Below are 18,713 nucleotides of genomic sequence, written 5' to 3'. Positions count from 1 at the left end.
AGGAAGGTGTGATGCTACTCCACTTTTCTCTGTTATTTTGTTTTATTTATGATCAAGCCCTGACAGGAAAAGACCTGGAGGATTTATTGCACCCTGTCACATGCACTGAGTCAAATCCAGACCTTTGCTTTTAGCCCTGTTGAAAAGCTAATAGCCTGTCAAGTTAAGATGCAGCTTGTTTTCATTAAAGGTGTCAAAAGATTGTATCCGCAAAAAAAAAAGGGTTCTTACACGGGTCTAAAAGTCAAGCAAACTTTAATGTTATTATGTTGAGATGATCGTGTTGATTATACTAAAAGTACACTACATATCATACTACTGTGCGTTGTTGTTATGCTCTTTATTACATTATCTTATAACAAGATATGTCTCAATTCTCTCAGTTTATTACTTCCGTACCAAAATTTGAGATAGGCAAGGTTTCGTAAAGATTTCAACTTCATAATCTGATGCAAACAAATACATTCCTAGAGATGCACACAGTACGTTTACATGTACACAATACTCTTGAGCATTTGTCCTCACTGCAATGAAAGGCTAAGTGCGATTACGCCCTGTACATGCACAGAATCAACAAGAGTCCGCTGCGTAAACATGAGGTGTTGCGTAATCGCGGTATAAGGCAAGTCTGCCCCATTGAGAAAATAAATGGATTCACAATCTCATAATCCAGGTATCTTACTCGGTGTTAGCATGCTGAAGTGTATGCCAATTTCAATCACAATAAGTAGGATACACTTGAAAAACTGTGTATTGCCTTGATTTCAGTATAATTGAAGTGCGTGTAAAGTTACTGATTGACGCACCACAAGTTCTATCGTGTGAAATGTGTTGTGACCGCCAGTAAGAGCTCAGGGACAATGGCAACCAGGTGGATTCATAACACGAAAAAGGTTCTGTCACTCTCTGGCCTTGTGTGTGTGTGTGTTTTGGTGACCAAATACAGTTTGCAGACCAAACAGAATCATCAGGGATTCCAGTTGGTGAAAGATCCTGATCCCCTGTCACCCGTCAGTCAATAGTTATGCAAACCACGATTTCAAGATTTTACAAGACAGAAAGTGATGTGTTGTGAACGGGACAGAGTTCTGATAAAGTTAAGTCATACAGTGTGTGTGTGCGTGTGTGTGTGTGTCCTTAGGGGACTTGCACTAAGTCATGTGGTTTGATAAACTGTGAGAGGTGTGGTGCAAAAACACTACAGCCATGAGCACTTAGCAGATGTTGACTAAATCAGGATTTCCCAGGGATTAGCAGCAAATGTGTTTACAGTCCAGGCACACTGTTCTCTCCCATTTCTGTCTCTACTGTGATTAAGGGCAAAAATGCAACTAAGATGTATACATGGCCGGAACTAATGATTCTACTGCTCTCCAAATATACATGCTGTGTATATTTGGACTATGAGGTGACTCCGCCAAGTGAGGAAACGCATGTGAAAGTCTTACTCTGATTACGTTTACATGAGTCAATCAATGTACAATCACGTAATCTATCTAGGACTGTTGTGTCTTGGGTAAGCACAAGTCAATTTATGCCTGTTTCAATATAATTACGGTGTTTACGTGACTTTTAACATGCATGTAAACGTACTGACTGTAAGGGGAAGATGTTCTGATGCTGAGTATGTTAGTGTGATGACAAATGAATACTTCTAAATCCAACAGCGTGTTAATATCCGTCTCCCTGGGTGGTGAGGTCGTTCCCGGCATTTTTCTAAAGGTGTTAAGTCGCGTCAGAATATCTTTATGTTCTATCTTTATGACTGCGTGCAAACCTCCATAGCTGTGGTTCTTTCCCCTCCAGCGGGGGAGAGCTGTTTGGTCCGAGCCCAGGTGTGTGAGACGCTTGGCTGACGGCCATTCAAACTCACAGGCGCAATTGTTTTCTTTACTCTGTGTCTTCACATGTTCCAATGTTCGCCTGTTCCAATGCAGGACGTACAAATAACACAGATCCACAGTCTGTCTTGACGTCCATACGCCGTTTGTGATCTGTATTATTTCCCCGTCTTTGCTATCTGAGAATCTCTGAGTGTTGGACTCTAACTTGAAGTCATTTATCAAATTATGTCACAACAGGTTCCCTCTGCACTTCTCTCATAGACTTCTAAATTCATGCCAAAGATACACTAAACTTTGAACACCAAATCAGGCCTTGTGACATACACACACCACATTGACACACACACACACGCCCACACAGAGCACATCCACCCTCGCAACAAGACAAATGGTTTCCTCTTAACACCTGTTGTGGTTGTGGCTGTTCCTCCTCTGGCTCTGTGCGTCAGCTCTCTGATTTATGATTTGTTGTTGCAAAGATTCTTTTTTATCACCGAGGACACATGCGCGAAAAAATGCATGTAACAGACGTGTTGCCGTTTGAATAAAAGTGACATTAAACAACGTGAGAAGAAAAACGCTGATAAATGGCGTCGACGTCAGAAGGAAATTGATCAGCGGTGATCATCGAGCCGGCGTGTCAGCTTTGGTGGAATGTGTTTTGACGAGGGCTGATGCTGGAAGAGATTTTCCAAAATACACATACACACAAAAGCAGAGGTATGTGAGTGAGAGAGAGAGAGAGAGAGACAGAGAAGGAGAGAGAGCAAGTGTGTGTGTGTGTGTTTTATTGTGGATGCAGCTGACCGCAGATGTATTCATGTTTCCATTCAGACGGTCAACATGTGAAACACACACTAGGTTAACATGCTTACATACGTGTAAAGAAAACATGCAAATGAGATGTGTACATGCACAGGATGCAGAGGAGCAGTCGGTCACTCTCAGAATATACGTTAATGTAATTTCATAATAAGAGCATGAGGAGAGTCCACCAGTGGAGGAAATGCGTGCTGAGGCTTTCTCCCATTGGTTTCTCCCATTGCAATTTCATTTTGTAAATTCCCAGGTAACACAAAGTAACATAAGATTTGTCATTGAACAGTGAAGCCATAACTGGAGTGCCCCTCGAATTATAATACATTTTTATCAGTACTTATATGGCTTCTAAACCACTAAATCCTTGGTTGAGGCACTAATAATAGAAGTTAATGCCATGTTAAGTCTTTTGTAGGCATGTGTAAATATTCCTTCTGAGCAGAAATAGGAAATGTAAGAAGTGAACACACGGCTAACTCGTACACTTTATGAAAGATGGAGCAAATAGGAAACTGATATGAGCACATCACAGGTGGCATTTTTTACCTACCTTGACATAACCACACACACACACACACGCATCCAGAGAGAGAGAGAGAGAGCTAAGACTCCAGGTCACTCCAGTGTGGGTGTGTTTGGTAAATATGCCATCCCTGCCTTCCCAAGTCCAGAGAGAATGTGGTGCTTTCATTCGCCTGATTAAGGGGCGAGGACAAATATGCCCCTTAAGGCGAGGCCCCCGTTACCCACGCCATCCCCCCCCCCCCCCCCCCCACCCCCCCCCCCCCCCACCCCCAATGCACGCACGCACACACACATATAGACAAACTTCACACTGTGTAGCCCTTACACAGGTGCTGTCCCACATGGGTCTTTCCAAAACATGAGATCGTTTGAGGCCCTGAGACGATAACGCTCAAATGCCCGGCATGTAAGTCGCACGGTAGCTTCCAGGTTACACATCCACTCACATTTCACACATTTCTTACATTGCAGCATATACTGTATACCTGCGCGGCCACATTTTCCTACGAGGCTTTAAGCTTTTACTGTCACAACAACAAGTCTGCACACACCAGCAGCAGTCTTTATACATCACACGCTGCAGATTGGATTTGTATTTATGTAAGCATTTCTTAGAGGCAGAGCAGCTCCACAGACAGAAATAGCCTTGTTTGGTGATTTTGCTGCAGGATCAACTTCTTTGCCGTGTAGATAGATGGTATATAGGGTAAGAAATAAAAAAAACATCCATATATTTTTGGTGGATCAAGTAGCTTAACCTACAGTGGACCTGGAAGGATGTTGAATAAATAAATACTCTTACTTAACCGTGGTTTATGTATAAGAGTCTGTCCACTTTGGATCCTTGAGTTTAGTCCATTCGACGTCTGCACACGGGTCCCTGGATAAAGCATAGACACGTAATATTAAAGTGGCGTGCGTTCGTACTGCTGCTCAGCCAGACAAAGCTTTCTTATTCTGGACTGACATGTATAATAACTTCCCTCCGCCTCTATTGTCTTGGCTGAAACACATGTTGGAGGAAAAGCCCTCACAATCACACTTCCATTATCATCAGTGTTTTCAACGGAATCTGAATTCCTCTGCTGAAAGGCAGCACAAGCATGTGCACGTTCATACACAGCTCTCTCTCCCTCTCTCTTTCTCTCACACACACACACACACACACACACACCCTCGACTATTTATGATCATGCGCCATGTTTCCGTTCATCCCCCTTTCCCCACCTGACTCTCCTCCCTCCATGCTTAACTTAACCTCCATCCTTTAACCCTCTCTCTCTGTCTCTCTCTCTCTCTCTCTCCCACCCCCCCCCTCTCTCTCTCTCCCTCTCTCACTCACTCGCCTGCCTTGTAATTTTAAATAGGTTTCACATGGAGCTGTGGTCAGGCCTTGTTTCTCTTGGCGGAGGCATGTCACTGCAGACACTTCCTTTTTGCCTTTTTTTGGAGGATGAAACGTTTTATTTCTGGTCGAGAGTTTGGGCTCTGCACCCCCGACGTCGTTTGATTTATATATTATTTCATTTCCTCCCTGAAAATTGGATGCAGCGTGGCTTCTTTCTTTCTTTTTTTTTTTCCAGTGTGGGGTCAGGGTGGGGGGTGGGGGGTTAGAAAGTGAGTCAAGGGGAGGGAGTCAATATTTTGCCGTTTGCTTAAGAGCTCCTCTCAGAGCCAATATCATCACTGGCATTAAATGTCAGCTTGATTATAAGAAGGCCCTTCCCCAGCCAAGGAAGTTTGAGGAGTGTGTGTGTGTGTGTGTGTGTGTGTGTGTGTGCGTGTGTGTGTGTGCGTGTGTGTGTGCGTGTGTGTGTGTGTGTGTGTGTGTAATGTAGGAGTGATGGAGGTGTTCGAGGGAGGGGCGTGGTTGGGTGTGGGGGTGTCGGGGGTCGTGGGCTCGCTCCTGTAAATGTGGCCGTTTGTGTGTGTGTGTGTGTGTGTGTTGGGTGGGGGGTGGGGGGGACTGGATGTAGCCCACTGTAGACACAAGGGCGGATTGATAGTAAACACACACTCTGGGTGTAGTGGATCTGCTGCCGGTAGCTGAGCTAACAAGCCCTTCATTAAGGCCGTCTGATACACTCACTGAGCACCTTTGTTGAAGTAGGAAGCGAAAGGTACACCAGACAGATTTGACCTGAGAGCGTTGGTATGCTCTGCCAGCAGGCACAAGCTCTTTCCCCCCTCCTCCACTTGTGGACAAGGTTTATTTTTGTCGTGCTAAACAGGTTGACTGATGGCACGTGTCCCGTCTTACCTCCTCTGGGGAAAGATTGTCCAAAGAAATAAAGATTTGCAGAGGTTAGTTCAGTGTGAAGGTGTAAGAGGCATGTAAGCCTGGAGGTAAGTAAGGAGTATTTTGTGTGTTGTTTGAAGATGACAAATGCAACAGAGGTGCCTGTGACGTCTGGAAGCAGGAAGTCCATTTGCATCAGTTTATATGAATATGAACATGTGCATGACATAGACAGGTGCACATAGAAGCTGGGATATGATGGATGGTTGATGGGGGTAAACAGATGGATGGATGGATGGATAGCTGGGTAAGTGGGTGGACACATTAATGGATGAATGGATAAATGGATGGATGATAGATGATGGCTGAATACATTGGGTGGGTGGAATTATGGATGCATGGATAGACAAATGATGGCTGGAAGGGTGGATGATGGATAAAAAAGATGGATTGATGGATTATGGATGATGGCTGGAGACATAGGTGGATGGATGGATCATGGCTGCAGGATAGATCATGAATGGCTGGATAGACGGTCGGATGACAGATCATAGATGGATGGGTAATTGGATGATGGATCATGAATGGATTGATCATGGGTCATGTCACCTCTTTTCCAGCCTCTTCATGTCAGTTTATAGTGTCAAACGTTTATTTTAGCTCCACTTTGTCCGTTCTTTGATTGTTGTTCTTTGCTGTATTTTATTATAGTTCCGTTTGCTGCCTTCTTTTGTCTCAGGGCTCATTACATTTTGCTCTTGTCTTATATTTTAAAGACAACAAGACCTCACATTCAGTGCAGCACATAGTTCATACCTCTACCTCTCTGCTTTGAGGCAGTGTGATATAGGGGCAGTTTGCAGGGATGTGACCCAATAGAGCATAAAGGCTTCTGCTGTATGCAGGGTTACATGTTGTGGCACCCTAATGGCTGCAAGCGTGGGAGGCGGGCGAAGGCCTGGAGCCTGGAGCAAAAGGAGCCGAGCACGTGCCGGTCCTCATGTCATAACCCCATTCAAATGGCTGCACTGACCAAAATCCTCATGAACTCATCTTTCTAGAAGTGCAAACTAGCTACTAAATTAATCACACTGGATTAATAAATACAGATTCAGTATTATAACTTTCTGCTGCGTTTGCCGGGTCATGTAAACTCTCTTTGACTCGCTATTCTGAGCAGACTGTCGGGTCATCTTGCGTCAGCACTTTTGAACATGTCTCCAAACTGAGAAGCTCTTGATCATTTTCTTTTTTTTCCCTCCACATTTGGCCATGTGCCACTGGCAGGAGCTCTGAGCTCGCCCACATCACCGGCCAGCAGCCGCTGCAATGCATCATCTCAGCCCTCTCCGTAATTTAAGTGATCGCTGACATAATTTATGAAGGGAATGAAAAATAAAGTCTGCATCGCGATAAAAGTTTTTTTTTGAAAAATCAGTAATTTATTAGAGCCGTTGCAAGTCAGCACTCCTTCCTCCCACAATCTAATTTCTGTGCATTTGCAGTTTCCTTCTCCCTCTCCCTCCTTCTTCTCCCCTCTCAGGGCGAGCGGGTGGGGGGGCCTATCTTTAGGGGGGCGTTGCGTTGTTTTTTTGGGGGGGGTATCAAGGTGGTGCGAGGGGGGTCTGCTGGGGACTGTTGGCTCCCATCTTGGAATGCCTTCACGTTTACAAACAAACTGGCTCTTTCGCCCCGGCCTGTTTGCCTTTGTGGCTTTTTTTTTTTTTGGGAGGCTCACACGAGCAAACACACAGCGGGAAACACTGGCTTGTTGATCACCTCCACAGACCCGCTCATAAACCCAGCAAGTATGAATGTGGGCGCCTGTGTGTGTGTGTGTGTGTGTGTGTGTGTGTGTGTGTGTGTGTGTGTGTGTGTGTGTGTGTGTGTGTGTGTGTGTGTGTGTGTGTGTGTGCGCACGCGTGTTGCTTGTATACTTCTGAGCAGCTCCGGACGTTTTTTTTTTTTTTTTTTTTTTTTAAATAAAGCCATTGGGTGTTGTGGAAGTAAACAGCCGAATAATTCTGAATTGTCGGCTCATTACAGGAGGAGGCAAACATCTTCTGTATGTCAAAGCTTCAACATAAATAAGAAATTACAGTTTGATTGCGCTGCAGCGTTTGTCTGTTCCTGTTTATGGGTGTTGCTTGGAAACATCAGTAAATCACATTGTTCAACATGTGGCATTCCTCTCTCTCTCTCTCTCTCTCTCTCTCTCTCTCTCCCTCTCTCTCTCTCCCTCTCCCTCTCTGGGTTTGTAAACAGGGATCCAGGGTACATGGCCTCATTGTTTTGCATCATTAGTACTGACAGGCCTAAATGACTTGAATGATGGGAAACCCTCATAGAAAATGAACCCGGCCTGTGTGTTTATCCTCCCCAAATCATGTTCCTCGTTGGCTTGAAACAGAAGAAGAAGTTGTGGGGGGGGTGCACACTCACATCCTGACATCTGCAAAGCACCTGTCCTTAGTCGTGCATGCTAGATCAGCCAGAACACACTCAAACAGCTTTCTCCCCTTATTTTACTCTCTGCTGCTGAGAAACACCATGACTGGCGCGTGCTCTGACAGTTGAATACATCTGATGACCGATTGCTTTATCTGTGGCTGATTGGATCAATCAGTGTGACAGGAAGATGCACTGTCTACACAGCAATTAAGTAGGATAAGAACTTCAGTCATGGAAAAATGCTATTTACAAGGGAAAACAAGGAAATAAACTGATGATGAAGATGATGGAGCAGACAATCTTATCAACATTGAGTGAAGGTTTTTACAAAATAACAGATTTAATGTCTACTTAATTTGAACTGAGCCTGAAAACGATTGAAGTCAAACTCCTTCATGTCATAATGCTGAAGTTATTCTAAGAGCCTGTTTATGTCGTTTCCCTCATCTAACTCCGCCCACTCTCTCACCCAACCTGTGTGGAGACAGCAGATGTGTCTGGCTGGGGTTTGGTTCAGTAATGGCTTGACGGAGGAGTGGACACACACCATATGCTGTTTGCAGACGATACAAAACAATACTAATTTAAGCATCTGTGGCAGCAAACACAGTCTTTCACTGTACAGACTTCGTCATGCTTCATCACATGACTGTGCGTCCCTCTCACTTCCCACCTGGCGCTCTCAGCAGTCGTTAAGGCGAATGCTTTCCTGTGACGCTCTTGTTGAAGGGAGTTGTGTAAGCTGCCACACAGAAAGCATGCCTCAGAACAAAGCATAGCTTCTAGAAAGGGAGGAGGGTGGCACTGCTGGGAAAGACGCCTGGCCTTCATCAAGCATCGCCACCAATTCGGAAGTGAGTCACTCCTCTGGCGTGTGCAGAATCTCTCCTAAATGTCACCCGCAGCGACTGCAGCGCTCCTCCGTATTAGACGTTGCATAATTCATCCACCGGCAGTGTGGAAAAGAGGCTGCAGGAGAACTTCTGCCGTTCAGGCGACAACTTCCATGCATCGTTTACAACATGTAGAACAAAGTGCATGGAGTCTGCTGCATTGTTTGAGCTTCTTACATTAGAAACAGATCTTAGCCAGAGGCAGGTTTACAAGCCAAGCCAAGCAAAGTTTAAACTGATTGCATTGAGGATCAAATGTCATCTGTTCTACACCCAAAAAGTTACACATTCAATTCAAACTGCATCTTAATCTGAATTGAAAGGTTTTAAGGGTTTTTACAGATCATATTTAAGGGGTTCTGTTCAGTAATGAATAAAAAAAGGGAAAGATCATTAATATTTATTTATTTATCTTATTTAACAAAGAACTGTTGAACATTTTCTGACGCTCCACCCACCCACACACCCCTCAGTTAATGTGACTACATGGACTTTAAACGAGATCTCTGACTCCATAACTGAACATTATGATCTTTAATGACAGGATTCATTGCATTGGCTGTGTGGAGTCAATGTGCGTGATAAAGGAAAAGCCCACTCACTACATTTCCAATCACACTGCTCAGATTAGTGTCTATACTGTGAGAGAAAAGAAGAAATGAGCATGAGGGAGAGTTCACCAGGTTTAGGAAATGTATGTGGAAGTGATGATGATGATGAGTCAACTGTTAATAAGCCTGAATACATCAATTCATCATAATACGATCCAGTCTCAAGTCTGTTACTCTTTAAATATGTATTGTCTTAATCAGAGATAATAGAATGGAAACACCCACTTGAGGTGAAATTGAATAAACAGATTTCCAGTGTGATGAAACTTTATCCTTTTCTCTTGCCAGAAATGTTTCCATGACTACCTGATAACAGATAACTACTTGATTTTCATTTTAAATTTCCCAAAACACTTCCATGACATTTCCTGGATTTCCATGACTAAAGAAACCCTTAAGTAAGATAGAAACAGCTGTGGAGATGATGTACAGTTTGTTTTGAGGTTTAACTGATAAAGATGAACCAACTCATACTCCATTCCACATCTTTCTCCTCTGTGTCATGTGATCAACCCTGTAACAGAGGCTGTAGTGGTCAGTGTGACAGCTGAGTATCTGTGTCTGTTTCCTGTCCCAGATAACAGCAGTATGCAGAGAGGCTGCCCTCCTGGCCCTACAAGAGGACATCAAAGCTCAGCACATTGCCGCCAGACACTTTGAAAGTGCCCTGAACACCGTGAAGCCTCGAATCCCCGACTCTCTCATCCAGTCGTATATCAGCTATCAGCAGCAGCAGCACAGCGGCCTGGGCTTCTTCTGATCATTCTGCTGTGGACAAAACTCAAACAAGGACCTCTGCTTCATCAGGCCACATAAATATGAGAAGAAAGTGACTCCAACCACCAGCTAGTTACAGTTCAGTCAGTTTTTTTGGCGAAAGGATTGAAGTCACTTTAGTAGTGACACCACAAGTTGCACTAAAGACTTCCGTTTCTGTAATTAAGGCGGTAAATAAAGAATAAAATCTATAAATGTTCAATTTAACTGAATGCAGATAACATTCAATTCAATTTTGCATTGAAAGCTGATTTAAAAACACATTGTTCTGTGTTTCTGATCATGTATTTTGAAGGCTCTGTTGTAACAAATTATCTGAAAATGGCGAGTTTGTTCTATAAAATATTAACATTTAAGGTCTTGTTTATTCATTTTGTGCAACTATTTCAATACAGATTAAGATGTCTATAGATCATTACTGAGAAAGAAAAGTCACACAAGCCATATATAAAGACTATATAAAGGCCAACTTACCATGAAAGGTCTGTAAGAACACATTAAAGTCGAGTAAAACCCCGAGAAAAATGTCTAAATGATTGTAGTGCTTCGGCTCATAGTGCAGCCAGAAACATCTGTCCATTCCTCTTCCAAGACCTCAGAGCCTCTGCTGGTACTGGTCAGATTAAATCTTTAACTAAATGTGACTCCTGTAATCCTTTAGAATTTAAGTTAAGCAGTCAAATAACACTTTTTCTCTCTTTTTTTCCACACACAGACATGATTGCAGGTTTGGTTTTGAGCTTATCCTGTTAGTGGTGGAAAATGAATCATCTGATCAAATCTTTATTCACATCATATCTATGTTCTAACAGTATTAACCTTATAGAATGAATGGGGTTCTGGTTATTGTTGCTTATAGAGTGATCTGGACCCCTTCTAAGGACCCCCGATGCTTCCTATACCCTTATTTCGTGGAACCGCTGTTTTATGTCCACGGGCAGAAAAACAACCGCGGCTGGTAGATTCATCACGTTCATCCATGGAAAATCAGCTAATTGCTGTAATCGTGAGATTTCCGTCCGCACTTCCGACCACTAAGAGCAGGGATCCAGGCGGCCATCTGTCGGTCTACCAGGATCTGCTTTATCATCCAGCCCTCAGCTTTAGAAGCTGCGTTTTAACATCCAGCCTAAACACACACACACACACACTCACTCTAACAGTCCGTTAACACTACTTAGAGTATTTTCTTCCTCTTTTTGAAGCATTTGCTGACCCGAAATGGCACTGGGGGTCACTCATCTATTGATTTTTCCATTTGAATAGGATAAATTGACTTTGTATTGAACTTCCTTTTCTCATGGATCCGGATGTAGCGCATCCGCGACACCAATCAAACCAGACAGTCAGGAACAGAGAGGAGGAGGGGGAGGGGGAGGAGGAGGAGGAGGGTGGCAGGAGCAGGGGGAGTCTTTCCCCTGGCTGCAGGGCGGATTTTTTCTTAAGGTGGTCTGGGACTAAACCCTCACCACCCCCCTCCTGCTGCTGCACAATCCACCCGCGAAGCTCTAAACTCACTAATTGATGGGAAAGAGTCCATATCAGCGCGTTATGTAAACTCATGCTCATCATTACGCATCTTACGTTCTCATATTGCAGCGTTAATGCGTAATGGGTACATTCCACGGAGCTGATACGCTGTAATCGCTCCCTCCTCTAGTACTTTATGCAGTTACAGTTGTCAGTGTGTCCAGTGTTTCCCAGATTGCAGCACCAGATGCGGTCTGTAAAGAGGTCCCAGGGGGTCCCCGGATAAAAATGATCTTCTGTCCATTCTTCCATTCTTGTGTACAAACAAACACAATAAGTGAATATGTATGTCTGACCTCTAATGTAGTATGTTTGAAGTAAGCATGAACTTCACAAGTTTGCTTTAAAGTGTCCTATCGAAGGGGGGGGGGGGGGGATATTTAAGATAACTACGTATGTTAAATAGTATTACATAGCAGAATAGTATTACATTTTATCTTTAGTATTGTTAAAGACAATATTAAAGTTTTATAATTAATAAGACTTTAACTTCAGGTCCATATCTTCAGAATTGACAATATTTCTAAATATTAAGATAACCTAATGTTACTATTTAAAAACAAGCAAAAGGAAAATGCAAAGAAATACCATGAATAAGGCCTGTGTGGTTTTTTTTCATTCGATTTTCCAGAAGGAGAACTAAAATTGATGAAAATAATTATTAACATTCATATGACAAATCATCTCTAATATACGTAATCAGACTTTTTATCCCTCCACTATTCGTCACATTATTCGCGTTCACATCATTAGTCATAACCAAAGTGTGTGTGTGTGTGTGTCTCCTCTGAACTCTCCATCGAGTCCACGCTGCCACAGAAAGAACTCCGCCGTTCCACCTTAAGCGGCGCGCACATCTCTATCGTCCGGCCTTCCACATCTGCCCAATGAATCAGGAGCGGATGCGATGTATCCTTTTTCAGTGGAGTGAATGGCCAATGGGAGTTGGCTTGTCGAGCAAACACTGAGCCCTGCGCTTCCATTCATTCAGTGCTGGACAGGCCCGCAGAGCAGAGAGAGAGAGAGAGAAAGAGAGAGAAAGAGAGAAAGAGAGAGAGAGAGAGAGAGTCTGCCAGCCAAGCGACGCTTTTTTTTTTGCACCAGAGCGCAGATCTCCCCGCAATAACAAGCAACTAAACCGCAAACTTTACAACCAAACTCGGAAAAGGAGAAACTCTTTTTGGATATAAAAGCACCGCGTGACTGAACAACTTTCCTCGCTCCGACGATTTTTTTTTATTTTACAACAATTTCCTACGGGACTTCTTCTAAGTTGAGCTTGCCCCCCGATCGGCCTCCCCAAGGTGCTCCTCTCCTTCCCTCCTTCAGAGCCCCACACTGGATTTACACGCTTCTATACTGGGACGAATGCACGCTGAAATAAGCGCTCCAAGGGAATAACGCAAAGGGATACACACTCGCTCTTGGATTAACAGTTCTGCCGCTGTGAATGTTCGGCAGCAGATCTCCCAGCTTGCTGCTACGCGTTGTGGACATTCCCTCTCCCGTTTGGATGGAGTTTTGTTAGCGATCTGGTTGATGGATTCGACGTTATGGATGGTTGCATATAGGTACGTATCTTTAACGCACTAAAATCAAACTATTTCAACGTAGATCGATGTGTTTTTTTTCTGTCAATTGTTGCACCGGCAGTAGCGCACGTAGTGAGTGAGTGTGTGTGTGTGTGTGTATGCGCCGCTGTAGCCATATAAACGTTCAAATCCACTTGTGCACAATCAGTGCACATGCTTTCTCGCATTAAAACGCCCTTAAAGAGTCTCGATCTGCGGGTGAAGTTGATGGATCTAACCCCCCCCTCCCTCCATCCCCCGCCCGCCTGTGTCCCTCCGTCGTGGCTGTGCTGTAACAAACACCCCTCCCCCCACCGGCGGTTGTTTTCATTCATAAGTTTCCTCCGTCTGTTTGGATGCGTCCTCTCTAATGTCTCCTGATCCTCCTGCGCCGCGGATTTGACGCTCGTTTGCTTTCAGCTCTGCGCGCAACATCTCCTCCTTTTTAATAGCGCACAGTGCGGATCGGGCTATTAATAGACACGCAGACGCCTAAAATCTACATTTTGTGTGTTTGAAAAGTGTTTAGATGTGTAATAAAATAGTAATCGTAATAGTTGTGGTGTTCTGTCCTGTCAGGTCCTCTAACTGGATCCACGCTCCTCTGCTTCTGGCCTCGTGTGTGTGTGTATTGCTTCATAACATCCCCGATGTCTCTAACGCAGATTCCTGATTGTGTTTTCTGACATTTGCGCGTATTTTTACACACATTGTTACACCAAATACTCCGTAACAACGCGTCTTCTCTACAATGTGAGGAGACGTTGGAATCCCGGTGCAGCACTTTGAAAACGTTCAATTCCCTATCAAAGTCTGAATTTAGTCGGAAATTGGTCTGACCTTAAGTTTTTTCTTTCTTGAATCTTCACTTTTGTCCCCGTTTCCATGAAAGCCCTTTCGGTGTAGTAATAGAATACTAAGTGAGGCAGCTCATTTAATTCCCTTGGATCGTGTCCTCATTTCGTCGCCGCGATGCATTTAAATGTTAACTAGTCATACAAATGTAAATGAGCAGGGGAAGTATTTGTAGGGCCCACTGGAGTGTAGATGTGTGCGTGTGGGGAAGGAAGGTTCAAAAAGTCTTGTTAATAGTCAACTTTCCCCCTGCGAGCCCCACGTAACGGAGCAAATGGGACACATTGGGATGTTGACAGGGTCGAACTGTGAGGGAGGGAGAACTTGAATTGCACCTTTAAATTTTACTTAATTAGTGTTCTTATTATTATGTATAGTGCTCCTTTACTTTCCTATTTAATGCATGATGTTCTTTTGTGGATGTGTGTGATCATCAGATAGCCGTAACTTGTGTTCTGAAGTGTCCTGCCATGTTTTGGCTCCTCTGACATTGTCCCTCCCTCTCTGCTTGCCCTTTGTCTCTCCCCTGGCCTCTCTCCCCTCTGGCAGGTTTTCCGATGCATGCCAAGTCCACTGTGAATGTCGGAAGTGGTGATCCCCCCAGATGGAGCTCCAAAGTCAACATGGCCCCGGCGGTTCATTAGTGGTGATCCAGCAACCTTCCCTAGAGGGCCGGCAGAGGACGGATTACGAGCGGGAGCTCCAGCATGCCGCCATTCTCTCCCTGGACCAAATCAAGGCCATCCGCTCCAGCAACGAGTATACAGAGGGGCCCTCAGTGGTACGGAGGCCCCCTGTGCCCCGCATGCCCCCCAGGCCCCAGGAGAAACAGGAGAGGACTCACGAGGTCATCCTCGTCAATGTGAACAACAACTATGAGCACCGACCATCGGGGCACCACCATCATCACGTGGGGGGCAGCGTGGTGGTGGTGGCCGGGGGACAGCAGTATGGCGGCTCCCGGGCACCGGGACTCAGCCGGTCCACCAGCACAGGAAGTGCTGCCAGTTCAGGGAGCAACAGCAGTGCCTCCTCTGAGCAAGGACTCCTGGCACGCTCGCCCCCCACCAGGCCGGGCATGAGCTTACAGCACCACAGAGCGGAGCGGCCTGTTCGGACTCAGCCCAAGCCCAAGGCCCTCCTGCAGCCCCAGCAGGGACCACACTTCCACCAGCCTCCACCGGAGGCGTCACTTAAGCCACCGAGCAAGGGAAAAACAGACTTTTCAGTCTCTGGCAAAGGGGTGGTGGCTGCTGCCGGGCACCAGTTCATCTGCGAACGTTGTGGGAAGTGCAAGTGCAGTGACTGTACAGCTCCCAGGACTCTGCCTTCTTGTCTGGCCTGCAACGGTCAGTGCCTTTGCTCTGCAGAGAGCGCACTGGAGCACGGCACCTGCATGTGCCTGGTCAAGGGCATCTTCTACCACTGCTCCAATGACGACGAGGGGGACTCATGCGCTGACCACCCCTGCTCGCTGTCACGCTCCCACTGCTGCTCTCGCTTCCTGTGCATGGGATTAATGTCGGCGCTCTTCCCCTGCCTGCTATGCTACCTGCCTGTTAAGGGGTGTCTGAAGGCGTGCCAGGGCTGCTACGACCGGGTCAACAGGCCCGGCTGCCGCTGCAAGAACTCAAACACTGTCTATTGCAAACTGGAGAGCTGGGCACCACACACCCAGGAGAAACCTTCCTGATCGCCCCTGTGTGTTTGTGTTCGCGTGTGTGTGGGAGACTCTTGACATGGATCAGACGATGACAATGACGATAACGATGATGATGATAGTCACAAATAAATGTTTATCAAACATTCTAAGCACCTCCCACCAGCCTCCCCTCCTCGCTGCAGAAACCTAAGGAGCTAAGCAAAAGGAGTAACAAAAAACCACTCGATTGATTTTGATTTTCTCTGGATCAGGACCATGTTTTTACAGACCAGTGTTTGCCTTAACTGTTTCTATGTCTATCCTCAGCTCCTCATTAACACTTTTTTTTGATATATATATACATACATATATATATATATATACAAAGTTTTTCTTCCGTTTTGAGGTGGGCAGGTTCCCTCTGGGTCTGCGTGCCCGGTGGGAGCTGAGCCTCTTACCAAATCTGTGAAGGACGATCTACCATAGGGGCAAATATGTAGCTGTTACCAGGTGTTCATAGCAAGCAGGTGTGTTTGAATGATCGCTCGCTGCCACATAAAGCTGCGGTTCCTGTGCTCATGTCACATTAACACACCAACACACACTCACACACATACACACACACATCCATCTCATAATATTTCTCCCACTTGGATATGTTTCTCTCTCCTTCCACCCATCTGAACTCTTCACACACACATTCTGTGGCATTCTCCCTTTTTTTTTTGTAAATTGTTTGCTCAAATCCATAAGAGGAATTCTGGCTATTTTTTAAAGGAAAAAATGTCTGTTAAAACATTTTTTTGTTGTAAAAAATATTTATTATGTGAAGCTCTATTATTTTATGATATTTATTGCAAGAGACAGTCTTAAATTTACTCATGTCTGAATATAACAAAATATCAAATACTTACTGAAAAATTAAAGGGTGGCACAAAAGAAAACTATGTTAACTTTAATGCAGAAAATATATTAATTAATGAAAAAATAGCACCTGTCTGCTGTCTTGATTGATCTTGTTACCGACTTCATATGTGAATGTCGTGAGTGGGTGATAGGTGTGCGGAAGTGCAGGTGTGTGTTTGGTCCGATTGGTGTGAGTGTGTGTGGAATTTCTGGTCAAAGTGGAACTTTTTTTTCGCAGAAAGAACTTGTAGCTCCAAATGTGATTGTTTACATTCTTGGCGCGTTTCTTTACTGCGATTCTCCTCGGTAACCTTGAGATCTAAACAATACAGGTCGCTGACACGAAAAGCCCCAAAAGCTGATGAGCAACAGAGCTCCTGCACGTTTCCATGCATTTGGTTCACAGGAAGTACCCCCCCTCCCCACACACACACACACACAGACACTCCAATCACAGCAGCCAGCAAGTCACCACTAAACTATGCACTGTAGTGTGTATTCCCTGGGCTTTAACATAGCCAGATCAGGATGTTCCCAAACTCCCAAATGGCCTCCATATTGTGGAGCTCACAGTGTGTGTGTGTGTGTGTGTGTGTGTGTGTGTGTGTGTGTGTGTGTGTGTGTGTGTGTGAGTGCCTTGAGAAATGAGAGCCACCATTACGAGTAGCTGGGGCCACCTGTTCAAAGATAATAAACCGGGCTATCAATGCTGGGCTTTTATGACCTGGTTCCTGCACTAAAGGCAACGGCGGGGGCAAAATCCAGCCCCCACCCCTCCGACCCTCACTCCCCCATTTGGCCGCCTCTTTTTGTCAGTGAATTTATCACTTGGGAAGTCCGCTGACCCCCACTACCCCACCCCAGCCCCCAGGGGATGAGATCATCACTTTGGAAGTTGGTTGGTCAGGCAGAAAATGCCAACAGCGGGGGAAACACAGACAGGAAATCCACTGCGACATAGCAAAGAAACAAACTATACAGAGGTTTGGTTTTTGGAAGCTGCAGTGTTTGGCAAGCGCACGACACAACTGTGCCCATAATCAAGCACATGTGATGGTGGTGCCTTCAGGTGCTGTAGCAAAAATGACTGCCATCATTCTGTTCAGAGCTGTGGTTGTTCTGTGTTGAATTTCTCAGTACAGGAGTTTGTCGTTTGAACACACACACACACACACACACACACACACACACACACACAGTTCTCAGTAAAAGCTGCATCAGCATTTGGATAGTAAATATGTTAAGTTTAAAATGCTAATGATAAACAACAGCACAAAGAGCATAACTAGCTGCCTTTTGTTATTCAGCTGACAAAGCTTTCACTTGGTCTGACTGAGCTTATTCCAGCTGGTCAGCAGTTAGCATTAAAGGAACCGTCCTTCCAAATGGGTCCTTCTGTACTCGCGGTGCTTTTTATTGGTGGAATGTACCTTTTGTTGGCCTTAAGTTTGGTGTGGATTAGTGATTTGTCAATTTCCTGTTGCCTTTTAAAGCTGCAATTGGAGCCCCATTTGCTCCCGGCTCCTGGGTGATCACAAACAATAGAAGGCCTCGTTTTTTTTTCAGGTTTCACTAGTTCCCCCTGTGCGGATGAGGGCGGCTGGAAGAGATCTAAACTGTATTCAGGAGGCAGTGAACAGGAAGACAGTGTTTACTTGATATTTTGCAGCCTAAGCCAAATAAGGAAACATCTTCTACTCCCACCATTTCCAGAACTTGGCTCTGTTGAGTTACCGAGCGTGTCTTTCAAATCTCACCATCTAATCTGCTGCGATGTCTCTGAATAGTGTTTCACTTTTCAGTCATCCTGCCACGTGAACTGCTCTGTAAGTCTGTCACTCCGTATTCATCATCGGGCTACCACACTGCTGCAAAAAAAAGTGAAATCTGAGTCACTATTAAGTAATGCAATGGCAGAAATGGTCACAACCTCCTCCCCTGCCTCCTCCTTGCACTTGTTTCAGAGTAAATTTAGCAGCTCCACACACCCACGTAATGTTATTTGGAGTTGTCAGGCTTGGCGTGTCCCTTGCTACAGCTTTGGGTTTTT

General features: G+C 45.0%; 2 protein-coding genes across 3 annotated transcripts in view; both read left to right on the top strand.

Annotated features, from left to right (window-relative positions):
* afg2a (AAA ATPase AFG2A) overlaps window positions 1–10,771 on the top strand; it is a 102,015-nt gene extending 91,244 nt beyond the window's left edge. For both annotated transcript variants that reach the window (XM_076149193.1, XM_076149192.1), the window contains exon 17: window positions 9,960–10,771. In XM_076149193.1, coding sequence (XP_076005308.1) covers window positions 9,960–10,142 — 183 coding nt within the window. In that variant the 3' untranslated portion in view covers window positions 10,143–10,771. The remainder of the gene's footprint in view (window positions 1–9,959) is intronic.
* A 1,854-nt stretch (window positions 10,772–12,625) lies between these two features.
* Window positions 12,626–16,729, top strand: spry1 (sprouty homolog 1, antagonist of FGF signaling (Drosophila)). The gene is made up of 2 exons (XM_076149169.1): window positions 12,626–13,260; window positions 14,665–16,729. The coding sequence occupies exon 2, from the start codon at window positions 14,720–14,722 to the stop codon at window positions 15,806–15,808; it is 1,089 nt and encodes a 362-aa protein (XP_076005284.1). The 5' UTR covers window positions 12,626–13,260; window positions 14,665–14,719; the 3' UTR covers window positions 15,809–16,729.
* The last annotated feature ends 1,984 nt before the right edge of the window (window positions 16,730–18,713 follow it).

Source organism: Genypterus blacodes, unplaced genomic scaffold (genome assembly GCF_046128005.1).
Source record: "Genypterus blacodes isolate CSIRO-AG114 ecotype Tasmania unplaced genomic scaffold, CSIRO-AGI_Gbla_v1 ptg000044l_1, whole genome shotgun sequence".
NCBI lineage: Eukaryota > Metazoa > Chordata > Actinopteri > Ophidiiformes > Ophidiidae > Genypterus > Genypterus blacodes.
Note: the sequence above shows the minus strand (reverse complement) of the source record. Positions and strands in the feature narration are given on the sequence as shown.

Coding starts and splice junctions, on each gene's coding strand:
- spry1 (XM_076149169.1), top strand. CDS start 14,720: ATGGAGCTCCAAAGTCAACATGGCCCCGGCGGTTCATTAGTGGTGATC.